The 19,344-nt window shown below is 32.5% G+C and overlaps 1 protein-coding gene across 6 annotated transcripts in view; it reads right to left on the bottom strand.

Moving 5' to 3' along the window:
- The window catches only part of LOC120777787 (bestrophin-2), a 44,580-nt gene that overhangs the window by 17,172 nt on the left and 8,064 nt on the right, over positions 1-19,344 (bottom strand). For all 6 annotated transcript variants that reach the window (XM_040109310.1, XM_040109313.1, XM_040109311.1 and 3 more), the window contains exon 2: positions 7,495-8,848. In XM_040109310.1, the coding sequence (XP_039965244.1) occupies positions 7,495-7,565 (71 nt within the window). In that variant the 5' untranslated portion in view covers positions 7,566-8,848. The remainder of the gene's footprint in view (positions 1-7,494; positions 8,849-19,344) is intronic.

Below are 19,344 nucleotides of genomic sequence, written 5' to 3' on the forward strand. Positions count from 1 at the left end.
TATGAAAACCAACTTTTTTCAATATTTTTCAATCACATACAAGTGTAAAAACAAAAACATTATAACTGTACAAAGTTAAGTTTTTCTTAAGTTTATTTTCGCACTGCATAATTGTTGTTTTCACGTCGCCGCATTGCTTGACATGCACTTGACTTTGTCCGTCTGCCGTTTGTTATTCTCAAACAGGTTCATCGCGCCATTTATGCGTCGGAAAATTATAATGCAAATATGTTTCATAATTGCCGTCATAAATTATATGCAATGCACACACTGTGCGCAGCGTTGCTTCTGCGCAAATGTTTTGACGAGTTAACGAGCAAGTAGGCCGGTTCGGAGAGTCACGCACACGCGCATACACATTCACACATCTGTACATTATGCATATGTATGATCGTTGCAGTTGATCGAAAGTAATAAAAATTTATTTAATTAAGGAAGAAGAAGATTCGGACATTTATTTGCTGTTTTACAAGAAATCAAAAAATTATAAATGTTTCTGATATTGCATAAATATAAATACTTGTGCAACTTGCAAACATTATTGAAATTGCAAATATTATTACGCCTAACAATATATTTATTAACTCCTTTCTGCTTGAGCGATGTGAATAGATAACGAGTAAACAACTCTGGTTAGCACATCAAAGTGCTTGCATTCAGATCGGTAAATAACAGTAAATACCGGCTTTAATACTCAAGCACAATGTCAAAACTTCAACTACAAGACTGGCGACTAAGAAATTAAATTACGAGTTAGTTAAGATTTGTTTGTGTATAAAGTGCATATGTATATTCAACTCGCTCCATACGTAAAGCGTGATCCATTTCGAGGTTCCCTACTTTTCTAAAGATAAAACAAAGAAATTTCAAATTTAGTGTTTTTTGAAGATTATCTCTTTCAAATGTTGGCCACGGCTACGTCTCTGATGATCCATTCGTTGTGTCCAATTTTCGATGACTCGTTCGAGCATTATTATTAACTGGCGAATGACACGCGTGATTGTCCGCATAGATTGTAGACTTTACACAACCCCCCAGGAAAAAGTCGTACAGTATGATATGGTGACCAATCGACCCACGCAAATCGTGAAATTATATGCTCACCTATGTTCTCTTATTAAACCCTTTCATTGCTGCGATGTGTAGGAAATGGCGCCGTTTTGTTGAAACCAAACGAGAACACCAGCTTCAATTTCAAGCATCAATGAGTCGGTTATCATGGCGCGATAACGGTCACCATTCTTACCGGCATTATGTTTGGAGAAATATGGATCGACGATTTCACCGGCCCACAAACCACCACCCAACACTGGTGTTGTTTTGAATGAAATGTCAGGGGTTAAATATTTTCAGTTTGCTCTCCGTCCCAAATGCGACAGTTTCACTTGTTTCTTCATGGAATCGGATCTCGATGGGATCTTCGTGGAACTTTTCAAGAAACCATAGAGTGAAGCGATGTTTCTTAGGGAGGTCAACCGGCTTCAGTTCTTGCACAACTTGTATTTTGTACGCTCTCAATTTATGATCTCAACTTAAAATGTACCATACGTCAGGCCGAGTTGCTGCGAATGGTACCTCTACTTGGACCACCCGTTATATGGAAAGTAAATTGAAATTATTAGGAACTTGAGCCTTGGAAAAAAAATTTAAGGGCATACTTGATGAGAAATTTTGAAAAAATCATTTTTTTTATTCTTGCATATAGTACAATATATATGTATGTATATATTAGGGTGCTTTTTTTTAACTATTAATTTTTTTCAGTCCCGTCATGAAATTTCCTTGGAAATACCGTAAAAAAATTCCCTGAAAATTTTAGCCCTTAATATTAGCATTAATAGCTGGACCATGGTCTCTAAAAATTTTCCATAGAAAATACACTACAATCGTGAGTTTTTATCTTTAAATTCCTACAGATCAGAGGTATTTTATGGCATCGCTTTGACTTTAGACACATATTTCTTAGAATTGAGCTCTACAAAAGTGCCCAGTGGAACAAAGTCGTAACTCACACCGGCGAGGTAGTACGGGGCTCTAGAACCGATTTTTCCAAGAATTTCGCATTTTTTTGTATATATCTTGTAAATGACAGAAGCTATAGAAAAAATGTACATGACAAATTTGTAGGAAATTTCATTTGCTATAAGTAAGGTTCAAGGTGAAAATCGCTATCATTAATACTTCTCGAGATATTCGACTTTTTAAGTAAGGCTTTAATATAATTTTTATAGATGGTATGTATTAAAAAATCTATGAAAATTGCACACATAAAATAGCTATATAAATATTTTAGGTCCTTAATAGCCCACGCTGAATCCTAAACATACTTAAGCTGTAACAACACAGTTATTCCTTTCAATTCACTTCACTAACTTGGCAATATCAATACCCTGCATATAAAATCAGTAGTTTTTCACTCAGCCCAACACTTTTTACCTTTATCCACAATTTTATAAATTTCACAAGTGCCAGGTAATTAGTTCGAGAGTTAATCAAACAATATTTTTTTTTTAAGAAAAAAAATGAAATGATTTCATGTGTGCTATCCGCCCTCTGCAAAAGCAAACCAACAACCAATGATCGCCTAAAGAGGCATATGCTAACAAAACTGTCATTAAAATCTCCAAATCTATTTTGTATGGTCCCAAAACGAAGTTCAACATCCAAAGATACCAAAAGGAACACACAAATATTTTTCATACAATTGTGAAAGCTTTGAGTAAGGTAGGTATGCGCTAGATCTCAATCGGGACATGGTGTCCCTATTCAGTGAAAGCAATTGCGAGATTCGTTTGAATTGATCTGATATATTGGAAATAATCCTTCAAAAGAAATTTAGTGATAATTGAGACGAAATTTCTAAAACTATTTCATAACAAAAGAATACCCTCGATGCAATATTTTTTTGTATATTTATGTCTTCATTACATTACAGTTCCTAAAAAATTCTCTTAGATTGACAATTTTTAATTTCAAATCTTAAAATATTGTTTTTCATAAAAAAACGCTGACTGCTTTGAAAATGAATGGAATAAAAGCTCTGGAAAAACCACCTGAAGGTTTACCAGAAAACATCTATATAAAAATTCTTAGCTTTATATACAGTTATGTATAGATATACCAATCACATAACTAATTAAAAATTAATAAAGGTGAAAAAACAACATTTCATAAGAAACTGCTGAACACATAATTACTTGTTTGTATATTTACCTATAAAGATGTATGTTTGTATCGATAATAATTCGCCACTTTGACACACTAGCTTATAAATGAAAATATATAGAGATATGTATGTACCATATGCACATTAAATGGCAGAGGCTTTGTTGTTTTGTGCTTGACAGCCATTTCGGCTCGTGACACGTGCTTTATCGCCAAATAAGAAATAAAGCCGCAAAACTCGAATAAAAATTGTTTATAATTTTAATTCAGGGATTTTATATTTGACGGTCAATAAATTGATTGATTTTGTTTTTTTTCACATTATTTACATATTTGAAAGCTTTTGCAAGTTTCATAAAAAATTTATTAACTAACCTATTTTTCAGGCGGTTTGTCATTCAAAAAGTTCAACAGCAACTAAGTGACCTCGCAAGCAAATTTTGCACTTCCCATAGTTTATGTACTTAAATACAGATGTATATGATATAAAAATACAATATATATCTGAAATATTTTCCATATTTAAGCTTTAAGAAATCTCTCGAAACTAGTGCGATTTTTTTAATGAAAATCATAGAAATTTTTCATCTTTTCTTCTATGCTATAGGTTATAGTAAAATCAGATGTAGGGTTTCAATGGATAGTTTGAGGTAGAAACGATCTGAGATTAAATCCGGGTCAGAGGATTATAAAAATTTCAAAATGAAGTTGGTTCGGGATTTTTGGAAATCTATTCTCTTCCTTTGAAGTATCTGTTTTCTCGACGCACCATAGAACACGGCACGACAGAATCGAACAGAAAAAGATCTCAATGCTGCGACTCTCAGTGAACAATGGCATTTATATAGTGAGGAGTTTAATAAATTGCTCTAACTGGTAGTTCTTATGAATAAAAATTTATTTTATTTATATTTATTACATATGTCCATATATGTCTTTAAAGTGAAATAATTATAGGTACTCTTCTTATTCATGTCTCAAATGAGTCAATTAACAAGAATATGATACCTACACAAAGACTAGATAAAGATAAATGTATAATTTTACGTAATTTTTTCACTTTACACATATGTACATATGTACATATGTATATACAAGTATACCCATAAATATAGATACAATTGTGGCTTCGAGCTAGCTATATTCCATGGTTCGCTTTCATAATCTGATTATTTTCTCAGTCTGATTATTTGTTTGTTATTATACAATATTGAAGTTCTAATAAAGCAGTAAGCAGCTTAATTGAAAAGAATAAAAAAACCTGTTTCATTGGAGAAAAAAACTAAAAATTTTAATGCAAAATTTATACTCGACTTTACGCGAAAAAAGTGTGACAAAATTAATATGATAAGATATAGTAATTTTCTATATGAATAACACTCTTTGAAATCTGCTATAGATACTTGTATATTCATGCTGAATGAAATTTAGATTTTTTCTTAAATAATAGTGATTGATTACCTGGCAAATTGTGAGAAAATAAATTTTCCATTCTCATCAACATCAATTAGTCAATGTAACTACATTGTTGCATGGCTTTGAAGTTTTATAAGTAAGCAATTAAAATTCTTTCATGTGATTTCTTACAATACTCACTTTATATATAAATAATATGAGTGCATAAACTGCCGGATTGCAATGGAAGACATTTTCAGCAAATTTTTATTATTAATTTACAACACACAATATATTTCTGGATCTCACAGTTTAACACGTTCTCTTCGGTTTTTTATTATAATATTTTATTACAAAAATCATCAATATATGTAAATATTTTAGCCCTACTTGCAATATTATGTATAAGTAAAATAATATGTAAATATTAAAACACAAGAAAATATGTTAACTTCGGTTACCCGTCATTGGAGCATTTATTATGACATGAAAGGGCATAAAAAGATCCTTATCATGAATTTGAACGGTCAATGGCAGCTATAGCATAGAGCATTATACTGCTCCGATCAGAACAATATATTATAGGAGCGTTGCCTTTCAAAAGATTCTATTCCAAATTTTGGAAAGATAATTTCTTAAATAAAACATCGAACTCACGATCAATAGATTGAAAGTTATACACGAGATCATTTGGTCACAGCAACCACAACGCAATTATACCTCCACATGTCCATTTTTCTTACAACCTTATTCTTTCTGCGAGTTCCTGGGAAATGAGAGCTTAAATAAATATAAAGGTATATCTACATATGAATATGCCAGTACATATGATAAACACAAATTTACCGAGGTTATGTTTCATTTGGACACAATTGCTTTAGTGAAATGTCAACAAAACTGAAAAGATATCACCCAGTTTTGTTTGTGATGAGTCATGGTAGTTATGAAGAAATTAACTTGCCCTAGATGATAACAAATTTTAGTAAAAACGTGTTTACTTAAAGCTAGTTCTTTAGTAATTATTAATACTGCGAAGTAAGAAAATCTTAACAGTAGTCACAAAATGCCACAGTTTGATAACTGGCTTTGTAAAAAACCCTTGATAACCAATTAATTGGGCACCATGTGCTCTATTGACGTTATTTATAGTGGTTGGTGCAATTTGTGTTGTAAAACTTAAAGCCATATTACAAGGAATCAATATTACAGATTATTATAGATTTAACAATGTCCTCCTCTTCATCCGACAGCTTCTCTGTGGGAAATTATGAACACAGTTCTTTATTCCAACCTCTCTTGGTCATTGTAAATATTTTATTGAAAGAAGAAATATTCACGAATATTTTTTTACTGAGGGAATAAAACAAACTAATGATTTCAGCGGTAAGTCTGACAACAGGTTGACAGGTTGACATAACGGGTCCTTTACTAAAGCTTAGTCATCTAGATAGACTACAGCCTGATTTAATTTCTTGCAACATTCAATTTATCCACTAAAATAATATGGGAAAAAAACATCTGGTTGTGATGCATTGTGTTATGAAAAGTATTCATCTTTTTATATATCGGGATTTAAAAACAAAATGAAATTTGAATAATCAAAGGTCGATTTATTGTTTCTCAAATATTTTCCATTAAGAGTTTTATACACTTTTTTCATGCGTTTATTACTAACTGTCGAGACACTTTTGCTATTCTGATTGAGATATCTGCAAAACCTGCCTTTTGAACGCATCAACCGCCTCTTCAATGTGACGAAAAACGTTGACTTCTTTGTGTCTTTTTAACGAGCGGGAATAAAAGAGGTCAGTTGGTGCCAAGTCAGCTCTATACAAAAGCTGACTCAACAAAACGATTTTTCCAGTGCTCAAAAATGCAGTTGTTTCAGTCGATGTGTGAGGGGTAGCATTGTCGTGATGAAGAGTGATCCGTCTTCGGCGGTTGGTTTTCTTGATTTCTTGAAAGACAACTGGCAAAGAAATGAATATATACAACTCAGAATTTACTTTTCTATTTTTAACAGTCAAAAGTTCAATCAATATTGAATGTATGCTAGTCCCACTAATGCCCATAGTTGTCTCAACCTCACGACAGATCACTTGACGATCATGCAATATCAGTTTGCCCATCAATAGTTTCCGGAACAACAACTGATTTTGGACGACCTTCAATAAATTCGTCTTAGAGTGATCTACGACCTCGATTAAATTTATCGATAAACATAGGCACTTGATGGAGTTTCATCGTCAAAAACTGAACTAAGTTCATCACGTACCCTTAATGAGTTAATTCACGTCGAAAGTTGTAAAAATCGCAATCGCACAAATATGCTCGCAACCATTTTTTGGTCTAGAAGAATATTCTAAGTTACTGTTAACAACATAAATAGCCCTTGTAGGTCAAAAAGTTCTGAGTATGCATACCAGCAAAAATGTCAAACTTTACGATCGAGTTGTGAGTTTTCAGATTGCAACACTAGTGTTGCCAAATCCCGAAATATGAAGGACAACTTACGTAAGCATTACCGGTCTCCTCTATGAACTATCACAAAGAAGACTAAATTTAGATGTTTAAGGTATAATTAAAAACATTTTCTGGAAATTTTCTCTCGAGAGTTAACGGAACATCCTCTTGTCAACATTTTTCCGATCAAATAATCTCTGTGCTCTCGTTTTATAACAAACACATGAGTAAATTCGTTCTCGAACCGTGATATTACAAATATTTAAACTTAAAAAATTCTATTCAAAGCGGTCTAAATTGTGTTCTAGCGCTCAAATAGCGATTCTCTCAGTTATCTCTAAGCGAGATAACCTAAATACGTCGCTCTTGTAATATCAATGTTCAACTTTACCCTACCTAACTTGTTAAATGTTTCAAATCAATACTTATAAATAAAATATAAACATATAAAATGCAAATTTTCATACTCACTTCCATAGAATGCGCCAGAAACAGCCAAAGCTACTGCCATTCGGCACTTCACCAGCATATGACACGGTCATATTTTAGCCTAGGAAAATGATGAGGAATACTCTGGATGGATGTAGCTGCAGGCTGCAGTCAGGAACAAACGTAAGCGATAACAGATTAAGCAGTCACTTGACACTGCCAACGATCGGCGCAATCAAGCAGTTGAACTGTCAGCGCAAGCGCAAAACTGCTGCAATAATATTGTCAACAACAACAGTGATTGCTCAATAACAATACCGAAGCGCGTCGTTTATTTTCATAGCTGTAAATGCTTCGCTAATAGCTGGCTTCTGTCAAGCATACTCGCATGGCGAACGATCGTCACAAGCACCGTCACCAGCAGCGCCGCCGTCACCGACACCGTCACCATCAATGCCGAACAGGTGAATTGCACCCTTCACGTGACGCCCGCAGACACTACATGCACACGCCTAGCATGCGCGATGCATTGCGGTTTCGTATTGAAAAACGAATTTTCTACGAATGTCTCGTTCGCGCGTTGTTTGCTCTACGGCCAATGGCTTACTGACGCCTCATTATCGAAATTCCGACACGTCTGCGATGCGAGTCGAGAGTTTCGGTTGTTTTATTGTGTTTTATTTATTTACTTCAATTTCTACAGTTTCACGTTGGCATTAATGTGCATCATAGTTGTTACAATGTACGTAACACGAAGTGGTGTGTATGTAGGTATTTAGGTGCGCAGATGTAATGTGGTCAGCGAATATATATGTATATGTGTTTCGATGCGATGGCGTTTTACTGGATTTTTGGATTTATTTATACTGACGTGTTTGTATTTTTTTTTAATATTTAAAATTTTTATTTAATTTAATTTATTTTTTTTTTAACTATAACCGTTATTTAGACTTGGGGTGGTTTTTGACACTAATTACATATTTTTTCACAACAACAACAATAAATATTTATATTAGCCTCAATCACTCAAGAGGACATAGAATTATGTACTGCACTGCATTTATAAAATAATAACGGTATTTTAGTTAATTCTTTAGCGACTTTTATTCAAACATCATTACACATCAATGGTTTTTTTGGTAAAGTTTTGCTTGGAAAATAATTTTTAATATTTTTTGCACTCTTCATTTGTTTAATTTTTGCTTAAGTAAATTTTTTCTCTTAAATTTGAATACAACCAAATTGAATTATCATTAAAGATATAAGAACAGAACTCACGCACTACACCGCCTTTGGCTTTTTCATTACAACTCAGTTTAAAGATGTACATATGTATGTATGCATAGCCTTAACATTAACCCCGTTTGTTTAGCATTCCTCTCTTGGTTAGGAAGTTCTGTAATGAGAAAAGAAACAGTTGTAATTTTAATTATTTGTTTGCTTACATTAAATAAATATTATATAAAAAGCTTTACGTTCACTCCAGCAGGTATAAACCTAAGCGAGTTTGCCATTTTTCAAACCACAAAAGTTAAAGTAATGAAAATACTGAATATTATAATAAATATTAATATGGTATATACATACATATATACGTGTGTTGGTATATGCAAAAACCATTTGACTTGTTAGTTGCTGTTCATAGAAATGTTTAAAACTCAATAAATTTTACTAGGAATTCCAAGCTTCAATAATAAATTTAAGCAAGTTAAGACTTAAGTAGCGCCACAAATGCAGTTATATGTATGTATGGAAGTGTGTGTGTATTTCCAGTTAATTATACCTAATTTTTCTGAAATCATGTTTCATTCGATTTAACTAAAAATGTTCTGATTATTAATTATTTCATATATTATATTAGTACAGACATATTCATTATTCTTCCAATGGATGTCTTTAGTAATCTGTTATGATAATTGTTATATACAGCTAGAATTTTCAAAAAAATGATTTTTTTATTTTATTTTCTTAATGTACATATATTTAAAAATACACACTGAAAATTTCACATTGTCCCGGTGAGTATTTTCGAAGTTACATTTAAAACTTTGAACGCGATTTTTTGTTTTATCAATAAATATTTTTTTATAGACAATTTAAATACGAAATTTTGGTCAAAAAAATTAATTTGCCCATTTTCGAATTAATTACTAGACTTATCATTACTTTAACGAAATATGTTTGTTTTCTTTTTTTTTTAATTTCAGAGGATTCAGTTCAGAGATATAGTGTGTCGCCGCAAAACGTCTTTTTTGAGAGGAGCTCTCGGTGATTAGCTATAATCCTTTCCAAATAAAATTTTTTACTATTACTAAGTGCTAAAATACAGTTAAAAGATACCATAATAATAGCACAAATTTTTGTAGCAATAAATTTAAAATTTTTCTCAGTAAAAGTTCTCGAAAATTCGGCCTTCTACCTGTATATAACACCTTAATTTGAAAAAGGCGAACACGCAAGCCAAGCGGCTGAAAATGTGAATGGTTTTTATGGTCCTAATACTGTGAGATTAAATCATGTGTAGTTTTGGTTTTGCTGATAACTTTGCAATCAAAGGTGTGCCACGATCCGGAATACCAACTGTCGAAAATATCGATAAAGTAATGGAAATTGTCAAGTCCTGCGCTGTTTCGAAGCTCAGGAGCTAAACATGACACAAAAAACTATTTGGCTCAATATAAAAATTAGAAAAAATAATAAAAAAAGATCTGCATTGTCCGAGTTTCCACCAGCAAACCGATGCTAAAGCGGATGCTTACTTGTAACGAAGAGTGGAACACTTACGACAACGTCTAGGGAAAAACAGGATTGGCAATCAGAATACTTATTTTTATGCTTCCACCTTGGAGCTTGGACTTGTTATCAAGTGATTACTACCTGTTCTTGTCTTGTCTCTTTTCTTCAAAAGAAACTTGTGAAATATGACTGCCACAGTTATGAAATTACATTGAAAATGGTAAAAGTTATCGAACAAAACGGGTCACAAAAGGAGTGAAGTGGCTTCACTTAAAAAAAAATGTAATGCCGACCAAAGCTAGTCACAGCACTGAAATAACTACAGAAGTTACCTGCAACCTTCCGGTTGCTTTCATATTTAATTTCTTTTTTAATGCCAGATGAAGGTTATGCTCTTATCATAGATTTGGTCCTCAAAATGGATAACATTTATCTTCACATCTTTCGCTGTCATCTTTATGTACTGATAACAACGATCAGATATTTGAATATATGAGTGAAATATGTGGAGAACTTATCGGTTATCATAAGATCAATTGTTACTAAATATTTACGAAATATATGCTTATCATCTTCTCCCGTTGATTGGGTACATTCTGTATATATCGTTCAATATTCATGGTGGAATTATATGAATCATATTATCATAACGAATTGGTACAAAATGCTACAGATCCATTATGAACAGGATTAGCTTCATCTCGCTTAACCTATATACATATATGTATTATAATTTGAGACAGTCTTTTGAAATTCCAATTAAAATTATTATCCGTACCTTGGTGCTAAAAGGATTCTTCCTTGTTTTATTTTTTATTCATTTGCAAATATTTTCTTACATACCTACATATATAAAAATTGGGTTCCAACGAGAATTTTAGTGATGGCTGCCAGTTTATTCAATTTCTACTTATATTTCACCGACGGTAGTAATAAATGAGGTGAATGTAAACAGCAATTAGTTTGGGTGTGTGTGGGTGTGGGCAGGTGTTTTCAACAGCTTAGTTTAAGCACACAAACTTCATAAAAATAATTACTATATTTGGCTTTTTACTACCGCTTTAGTCAAAAATCATCACAATTTCGTAAGCAAATGTAATTTTTAAATCCATTAGCTACAGTTTATGACGGATCATAAATCCATAAAATAATTACTAATGACTATATTTATTTTTGTAAATGAACGCAAAGCGCCAGCTCTTCGCCTCAACTCAAAAGCGTTAGATAGTTCCGCCACTGAGCAGCAAAAGCGCCCGAGAATAGTTGCCTATTGCTGCCACTTTCGTACTTTACAAAAATTAAGTCGTAATAATTTCGTAAACAAATTGAGGCTTCAAGTTAAAATCTGTTAACACATCCATATATCAATCTTGGATTTTTTTGTTTTAGCACAGCCGCCATCCGTATTTGTCGTAATATCGTGAGTAAACACATTGAGGCTGTACTAAAGTTCATAAGCTTGTTGCGCGTCAAATCTCCGTACCACTTCACGATTTTGTATTTAAATTTCAATTAGCTGCTTTACAATTGCATTTTGTTTAATTTGAAAAGTAATAATAGAGTTACATATGCAAAACAACTTTTATTATATTAAAATGAAATTACAAGTCGTTAGTAGTGATGTGCCGTACTTTGACGATGAAGCTGACAAATATAAGATGTTATTCATGCATTTCTGTTCGCTAAATAAGAAAAAAGCTGAAACTTTACGTCTAATGCAAATCAATACGGTTATAGTAACTATATGTACATTAGGGTGATTCAAAAAAATTTTTTTTTTTTTTTTTTTCAATTGGTACTCGCAAAAATAGGTTCCTAGACACCTCTAAGAAAGCCTCTCCAAATATGAGTTTTTAATTGTAACGGGAAGGTCCTCCGCCTAACGGTTTTCTATTTTTTCTTATTATCAGATAGAAAAATTTATATCTCGCTTCCAACTACTTGAAAAAATATCTTGTTCATTAGGTTTTGTGGGAAATTGAATGCTCTAAAATATGGTCTCTTATGATTTTTTCGTAAACCCAACCGTTTAAAAGATATTAACGGTTGAAATTTGACTATTTTTGGAAAAATTCTTTTTTTCTTATAAATTTTATAACTCAATAAAAACAAATTATTATGAATGATGAAACACATAGTTTTGTAGGAAATTTACTGCTCTATAAAAATGGTCTACTATGATTTTTCGATTAAGCTAAGCGTTTTCGAGATATTCATCGTCAAACATCAATGCATATTAGGGTGGATCAAATAAAATTTTTTTTTTCGTTTGGTACTCTGAAAAATAGGCTCCTAGACACCTCTAAGAAAACCTCTCCAAAAATCTATTCATAATAATTTTTTTCATTGAGATATAAAATTCATAAGAAATAAAAAATGTTCCCAAAAATAATCAAACTTTAACTGTTAATATCTTTTAAACGGTTGGGTTTACGAAAAAATCATAAGAGACCATATTTTAGAGCATTCAATTTCCCACAAAACCTAATGAACAAGATATTTTTCAAGTAGTTGGAAGCGAGATATAAATTTTTCTATCTGATAATAAGAAAAAATAGAAAACCGTTAGGCGGAGGACCTTCCCGTTACAATTAAAAAACTCATATTTGGAGAGGCTTTCTTAGAGGTGTCTAGGAACCTATTTTTGCGAGTACCAATTGAAAAAAAAAAAAAAAAAAAATTTTTTGAATCACCCTAATGTACATACGTATGTGTTTGTTTCTATAGTATTTTTAATATTTTTACTCAAATCTCTTTTGAATGAAATTTACATTTTTTCTGAGTTTTTTATTAAACTAAACACCTGAAGATTGGGTGGAAAGTAATAGTGTTTGTAAAAATAATAAGTTACGTACTATATGAGTATATTTTATGTTCATATTCTACATGGGTTGCATGGGTTTACGGGTTCCAAAAAATCGATTTTTTTATTGACTGATTAAATTCTACAACATCACTAGAATACTGTCCTAAGTTTTCAAAATGATCCGGGTAATAGTTTTGGCGATACAGCCTTGAGAACTTAAGCGTTAGAGGCTAGCTAGGCTAAGTGCACCATCTTTAAAGGCGTTTTTCTCGAAACTGTGCTTTTGAAGCCGGTAGGCAAGATTTATCAAGAACTACTCAACCGATCTTCATGAAATTTTACTATTTTTTATACGAAGAAGTTCATGTAACTCCTAAAATTATTATTTTTACCATCTGTAAAAATTTGACTAGTTCATTTTTATGTTTGTGTGCAGTTTGCTTGATATTTCGCGCTTCCAAAGAAATCTCGACTACAGACATAAAGAATTCTGTTAAGGTCGTGAAGTTATGGAAAACTTGGATTTCGCGAATTGTTCATCCACCCCTGTAAATGACGAAAACATGACAGTGTTTAAAAATAGTCGTGTTGGCAAAGAGAGAGATAGGAGAGGATCTCAACATCTCTTATGGATTGACTCAACAGATTTTGGTTAATGTTTTGGGTACGAAACATATCAATGCTAGACTGGCACCAAAATCGCCGTCGAGTAGTGTTGATCCCATATTCAACAAATGCATCTTTACTGACATCAGACGTGAGTTTACGAATATGTGTGGAAACTGTCTAACAATCTAGCGAATCGCGCTCCAAAATTGAGCCGAAGTCGAAAAAAACAAAATTCGCAGAAGACACAGGAGTCCAACCTAGCCGAGGTTTATTGCAAAGATAGGGAAATTTGAATAAATCGTTGGTATGCTTGTATTAGTTCAGGAGCCTAGTTTGAAGGCGATAACAAAATATGTACTAAAATGCGGTTAAATGCGGTAAAATGTAGTTTTTATGTGTCAGTCCGGATTAAATTTGATCAGCTGCCATTAATGACCAAATTTCCAAAAAAATAAATAAATAAATTGCATTCGACGGAGACTAACATAGAGAACCGAGTAATGATATCAAATTTTGTATCAGCTTATACAAAGCTTAACCTAGTCTCTGGTTTGTAAATATGTTTCCTCGAAGAAAACAACATGTCTTCAAAAATACATTACTAGTAGCTAATAGACGTTTTCTGCCAATAATTCGGATAAAGTTAGCGACGAAGATGGAGAACATATACACACGAATTACTAGAATTTTGTTGGATATCAAGGAAAAGTGGTTCCACTTCTCTTCACTTCACTGAAACTGGCAGCTATTGCGTAAATATAGTTAAGGAAGTGCTGGATTTCTATCAAATCCCTTAAAAAACTAAAACGAAACGTAAGTATTCAGGCATTTGGTGAAGTCAATAATTGCCTTCCGTTGGTTAGTGTAACTGAAGCTCTATATGAAAAACTCTCGAATGTATTCAAAGCGACTAGTTTTCACGCCGATGTGCCTAGCCACTTATTTATAGTATGTGGTGGACTAAGGCAAAGAACATGTTGCGAGCAATAGTCGCTAGAAAATTGCTTCAAATTTAAATAAATAAATTGGTTTATATGCAAGCGGTGGCATCGCTCGCTGGCGTTAATTACATGACAGCCGATAAAATCTTTCTGTTTTATTAATATGCACACATGCACACACACAAGTATCTGGAAAACTGAATGCATGAGCACATCTTTAGTATTTGTGTTGCTATGTGTTGTAGATTTCAATTGGATTGCAATAATCGCTTAAATGCTGTGCATTTACATTTATATGTATGTATTTGTGCAAAATTTTGATTACGTCTTTGGTTGGCGCATTTCACCTTGACGTATATTTGTTGGTATTTTGTACGTTTTTAAACGTGCCAACCTGCTGTTAATTATTGGCGAAACCAGCAACTAACAGTTACTTAAATATACATTTATTACTTCCAAGAACCCGGGGCTGAAATCAATGCTCATCGGTCTGAAAGTTGTTGCTATCGGCCAACAGTGTGTGTGTCTGTCAACTGCTGGCATTTATATCTATGTATGTATGTATTGTCATAAATTGTATTTCTCGTTTGCAGACTCTCTGCTGTTTGTGTTGGGTTATTCCCCGGACAAATATACATAGCTTTAAAACACCTTTTCGAATTGCCTGAAATTTTTCATGAAAATAAACACATACATATATACAGCCATACTCATTTATACACACATCCGCAATTGTTTACATATTTCATTTACTCTTACTTCTTACTTCAAACGAAATTATAAAAAAATTTAAACATTTGCAAAAACCTTGACTCCACTTTGGCTGATCCACTTCACTTATTTTTTCTACGTTTGTCATTTTGTTGATGTGTTTTTAGTTTTTTCTTTTATTTTTCCTTCGCTCTGGCCGATGTAACAAGTCAATTTAACAATTGCAAGCAGCAAAAAGCGACAGACAAAAGTGTATTTAATTTTTCAGCTAAATATTGACTGCTTAATTAGCAAAAAATACTTAATTGTCTCATGCTGCAGGTGAGAGGCAATGTTTTTGTAGAGAATAAATGCTATGTTGTCCAGCATGTCTTTTGTGTTCTCTACTCCACGTCGTTTTTAAAAAAATTCTTTTGGTCCGAGTGCAGCGTTAAGACACTTCTTACCCACAAAATTAACCAAAACGTGTTGTGTCGATCAATAAGAGATGTGGAAATCCTTAGCTATCTCTCTGATGCCAAGACCAATTTTGTCAAGCTGAAACATAAACTTTTTTGATCTTATCGTTATTAACAGAGGATAATGGACGACTTGCATGAGGAAAGTTTTTGATGACTTCACGACCTTCACTGGATGTTTTGTACCACCCATTGTATTCGTGATAAAGTTGACTCCCCAAAACACTTCTGCAATATTTTCACCGATTCCGTATCTGTGATCTCATTGGAAACACAATATTTTAGAAAACTCGTTGTTAATTTTATTTCTATGGTAAAAATCGCCAGACAAACCATTCGCATCGCAACAAACAAAGTTGTCGAACTCTCACTAATTGACATACGGCGATCAAGCTCCACATGCACATAAAAATGTTTGAACTAATCTAGGAAAAAAATTGCTTTCAATTTGGTTTGCCCGTTCGCTTTAAATGATTGAGTCCGGTTGAAATTTGGTCAGCTGTATTATACTTTATGATATGCTACTTATTCGTTCAAATACTCTAAAGACCCAAAAAAGCCAGGTTAATTGCGCAGGATTTCAAAACTGAAGCAGAAATGCTTTATACAAGTATTACAGAGAAGTTGTAAGAATAATATTTTTAATTATATCTGTCGAAGTAAGCTCTCAACACAGATGGTCCAGCGTACAACATTTCTGAATCTGCACACTATTCTGTAGAGTTCTGCGTACGAGGTGTTTTGCAAATACGCCGCTACTTATGAAGAGATCTCGCGTATTTTGCATTTAGTATGGTAATGTGATGCTTAAACATTCATTAAAAATTCTATGAATATTTATATTTAGGTTCTCTAGTTCGCGTGTGGTTATTCAAATTCCTTACGCAAAAGGCGAAATTCCAGATTTTCTGATTAAAGTTTCTAGTTTCTGATGCTTAGGTAAATAAACTGGTTAATGAATAAAAGTAAATGTACGAATTAGATAAAAATATTTTATAGAAAATGATTTTGTATAAACATATAGACATACTCAATAAAGACGAGCTGCGCATTATTTGTGTATTTTATTATTTGCTGGCGCTTTTACTTAGCACAACCGAGTGTTAAATGTTTTCACCTAACTATAGTTTCTGCATACAGATCTTAGTGTAAATAGCTCTTTGCTTCAATGCATAGAAACATTAAATATTTAAATAAGGAAAGAGTCTTATGAAAACTTCGTATTAAAAATTTGCATTCTCACTAAATTTTATTTGATTTTATAATTCTCTGAGATTTGGTTAGAATATATGTGTGTAAGTATTTGAAAATTCTTTCGTTACCAAGTCGAAAACAAGCAGTGTTTTAGAACTTTTTTTGCGAAGCTGTCTTTTTGTAAAAATCAAAATGTTGACTATCATCTATCATCTATTACATATAATAATATTTATTTTTGGTTTTCGTATTTGAGATTTCATTGAATATGCTAAATATTATGAGATTGTAAGAACAACTTATTGAAAACTAAATACAACCTAAATATATAGTAATCCTCTTATCTTCATTGTTTATTGAGTCAATCAAGTTAAAAAGTCTGAGAAAATCATTAATAATGTTTTATTGTTAAATAATTTATCTTTTATCGAATATTTACAACTTCATTCAATTAATGAATTGCGCTTTAGGTCAAACGGTGTTGTTAATTATTGTAAGATTTTAAGCTCATTAAAAACAATTTCTTCCAATATTGAGATATAATTATGTATACCCCTATATGTACTGTATATGTATGTATTTACATAAATTTGCATACATGCAATCGAACCTCATCAGAAAAAACATTTAAATCAGATATGAGTACATCGGTGTTCCCAGCAACAGATTGCTTCATTGTTTTCTGAGTACCTTGCACGACCTTCGCGGTTGAATCCGCACCCTTTTATTGAAGTTTTACTTATTTTTTTTTTGTTTTTTTAATTTTTTGCTTTTGACTGCGAATACTTAAATGCTTTTAATACCGAAGTTTTGCAGTAATGACGTCCTCGCTTGGCTTTTATTTGCGTAATAAAAACACGTGAATTTGGGTTTGTGTGCATGTGAATACCCGAGCGGTGAAGACGCTTTGTCGAAATTGGAAACTACAAAGGCGAAAGAGGTGGCGCTTATAATAAAAAGAAGATTATTAATAAGTAAAAAAGGGCTTAGTTCGGAGCGAAGCTAAAATTAGGCACTCGGCAAAGCCTGTGATGCATTGCAAAGGTATTTTCAATGATTTTAACAAAATAAAAAGAGTTTTATTCTAAAGAGTGGAGAGTGAACTTTCTATAAAATATTATTTCTGTAAAATAATATTTCTATGATATTCACTAGATTGCAACTAAACCTATTAATGGCAAGAATTCATTCTATTTATGGCAAAGAGTATATCTCTATCAATAAAAGACTTTTCAGACATCCATCAATTGGCGGCCTAAAATTTGTAGCACACCACAAATACGCCAAAGCTCTGGTGACAAGTGATGTCGTCTTATAATGAAGTTCTACGGAGTTTAACTCAGTATAGATCAAATTCTTCAATCCGTGTTTTTAGATTATGTATTAGTTATTTTAATCTCTACTACATTACTAATATTTCCAGCTTTTTATTTTCAGAACTATCACATATTTTATAGTTTAAGACAGCATTATTTTCATAGCTTGGTTAGATTACATATGTATATATGAATGTGGTAGCAAGAATTATAGACAAATCAATCCCTATGTTACAAAGACCAACCGATAAATAAACGGTCCTACATATACTGCAAGTACCCTTGAGCAGTACATTGCGCTCGGGTACAACTACCTGGTGGTTTCATTTGAAAGAGTGACTCATACTAAAAGGTGATCTGTCAGTGAGTGATCGCCAGCAAAAGTTTGCACTTGATTGCGCAGCGTGCAAACAACGTTGCACACATGCACACACACATATGTACATAGTCAGGTTGTGTGTCATATATGTACATTATTTATGAAAGCATTTGTTTACTACAGACTTAGTCGTGTGTACAAACATATCAGCTTCAGACTTTCAGCTTTTCGCTCCGGTTGTTAATTTAACGTTTTATCGCAGTTTACCGGTCCAACTTAGTTCAATCTTAAATGATTTGTTTACGTAATAAATATTTTACTTCTTAGTATAATATAAAACTATATACATATATACAAGTGTGTATGTGCACAATTTTTTTTTAAACAAAATGCTATAAAAAATAGGTATATATGTAAGTAAAATGTTTATATCACAACTTTGCCCCCAAGAAGTTGTTTGGCATGTGGTGGAGATACATATGATATAAGTGCGTAGATCTTACGAGTTACGTATAGATTATGTTCCGCAAAGACATTTAAACTGTGAAGGCAATATACATACATATGTGGAAAACAAGACTGTTCTCCAAGCTTTTATAATCATTGCCCAATAACATTAATGAAATAAATATAAGGAAGTTAATTATATTTGCGTTAACTAAAATTTAAAATTATTCCTATCACATACCCAGATAAGATGATTATCTTTGCGACGTAAGGTTCTTTTCTTTGTTGTGATTTACGATTTCTTATTTACTCATTTCGGTCTTCATAAAAGTCATGTATTTGAGTAAATCTGAAA

This window comes from Bactrocera tryoni, chromosome 5 (assembly GCF_016617805.1).
Source record: "Bactrocera tryoni isolate S06 chromosome 5, CSIRO_BtryS06_freeze2, whole genome shotgun sequence".
Lineage (NCBI taxonomy): Eukaryota > Metazoa > Arthropoda > Insecta > Diptera > Tephritidae > Bactrocera > Bactrocera tryoni.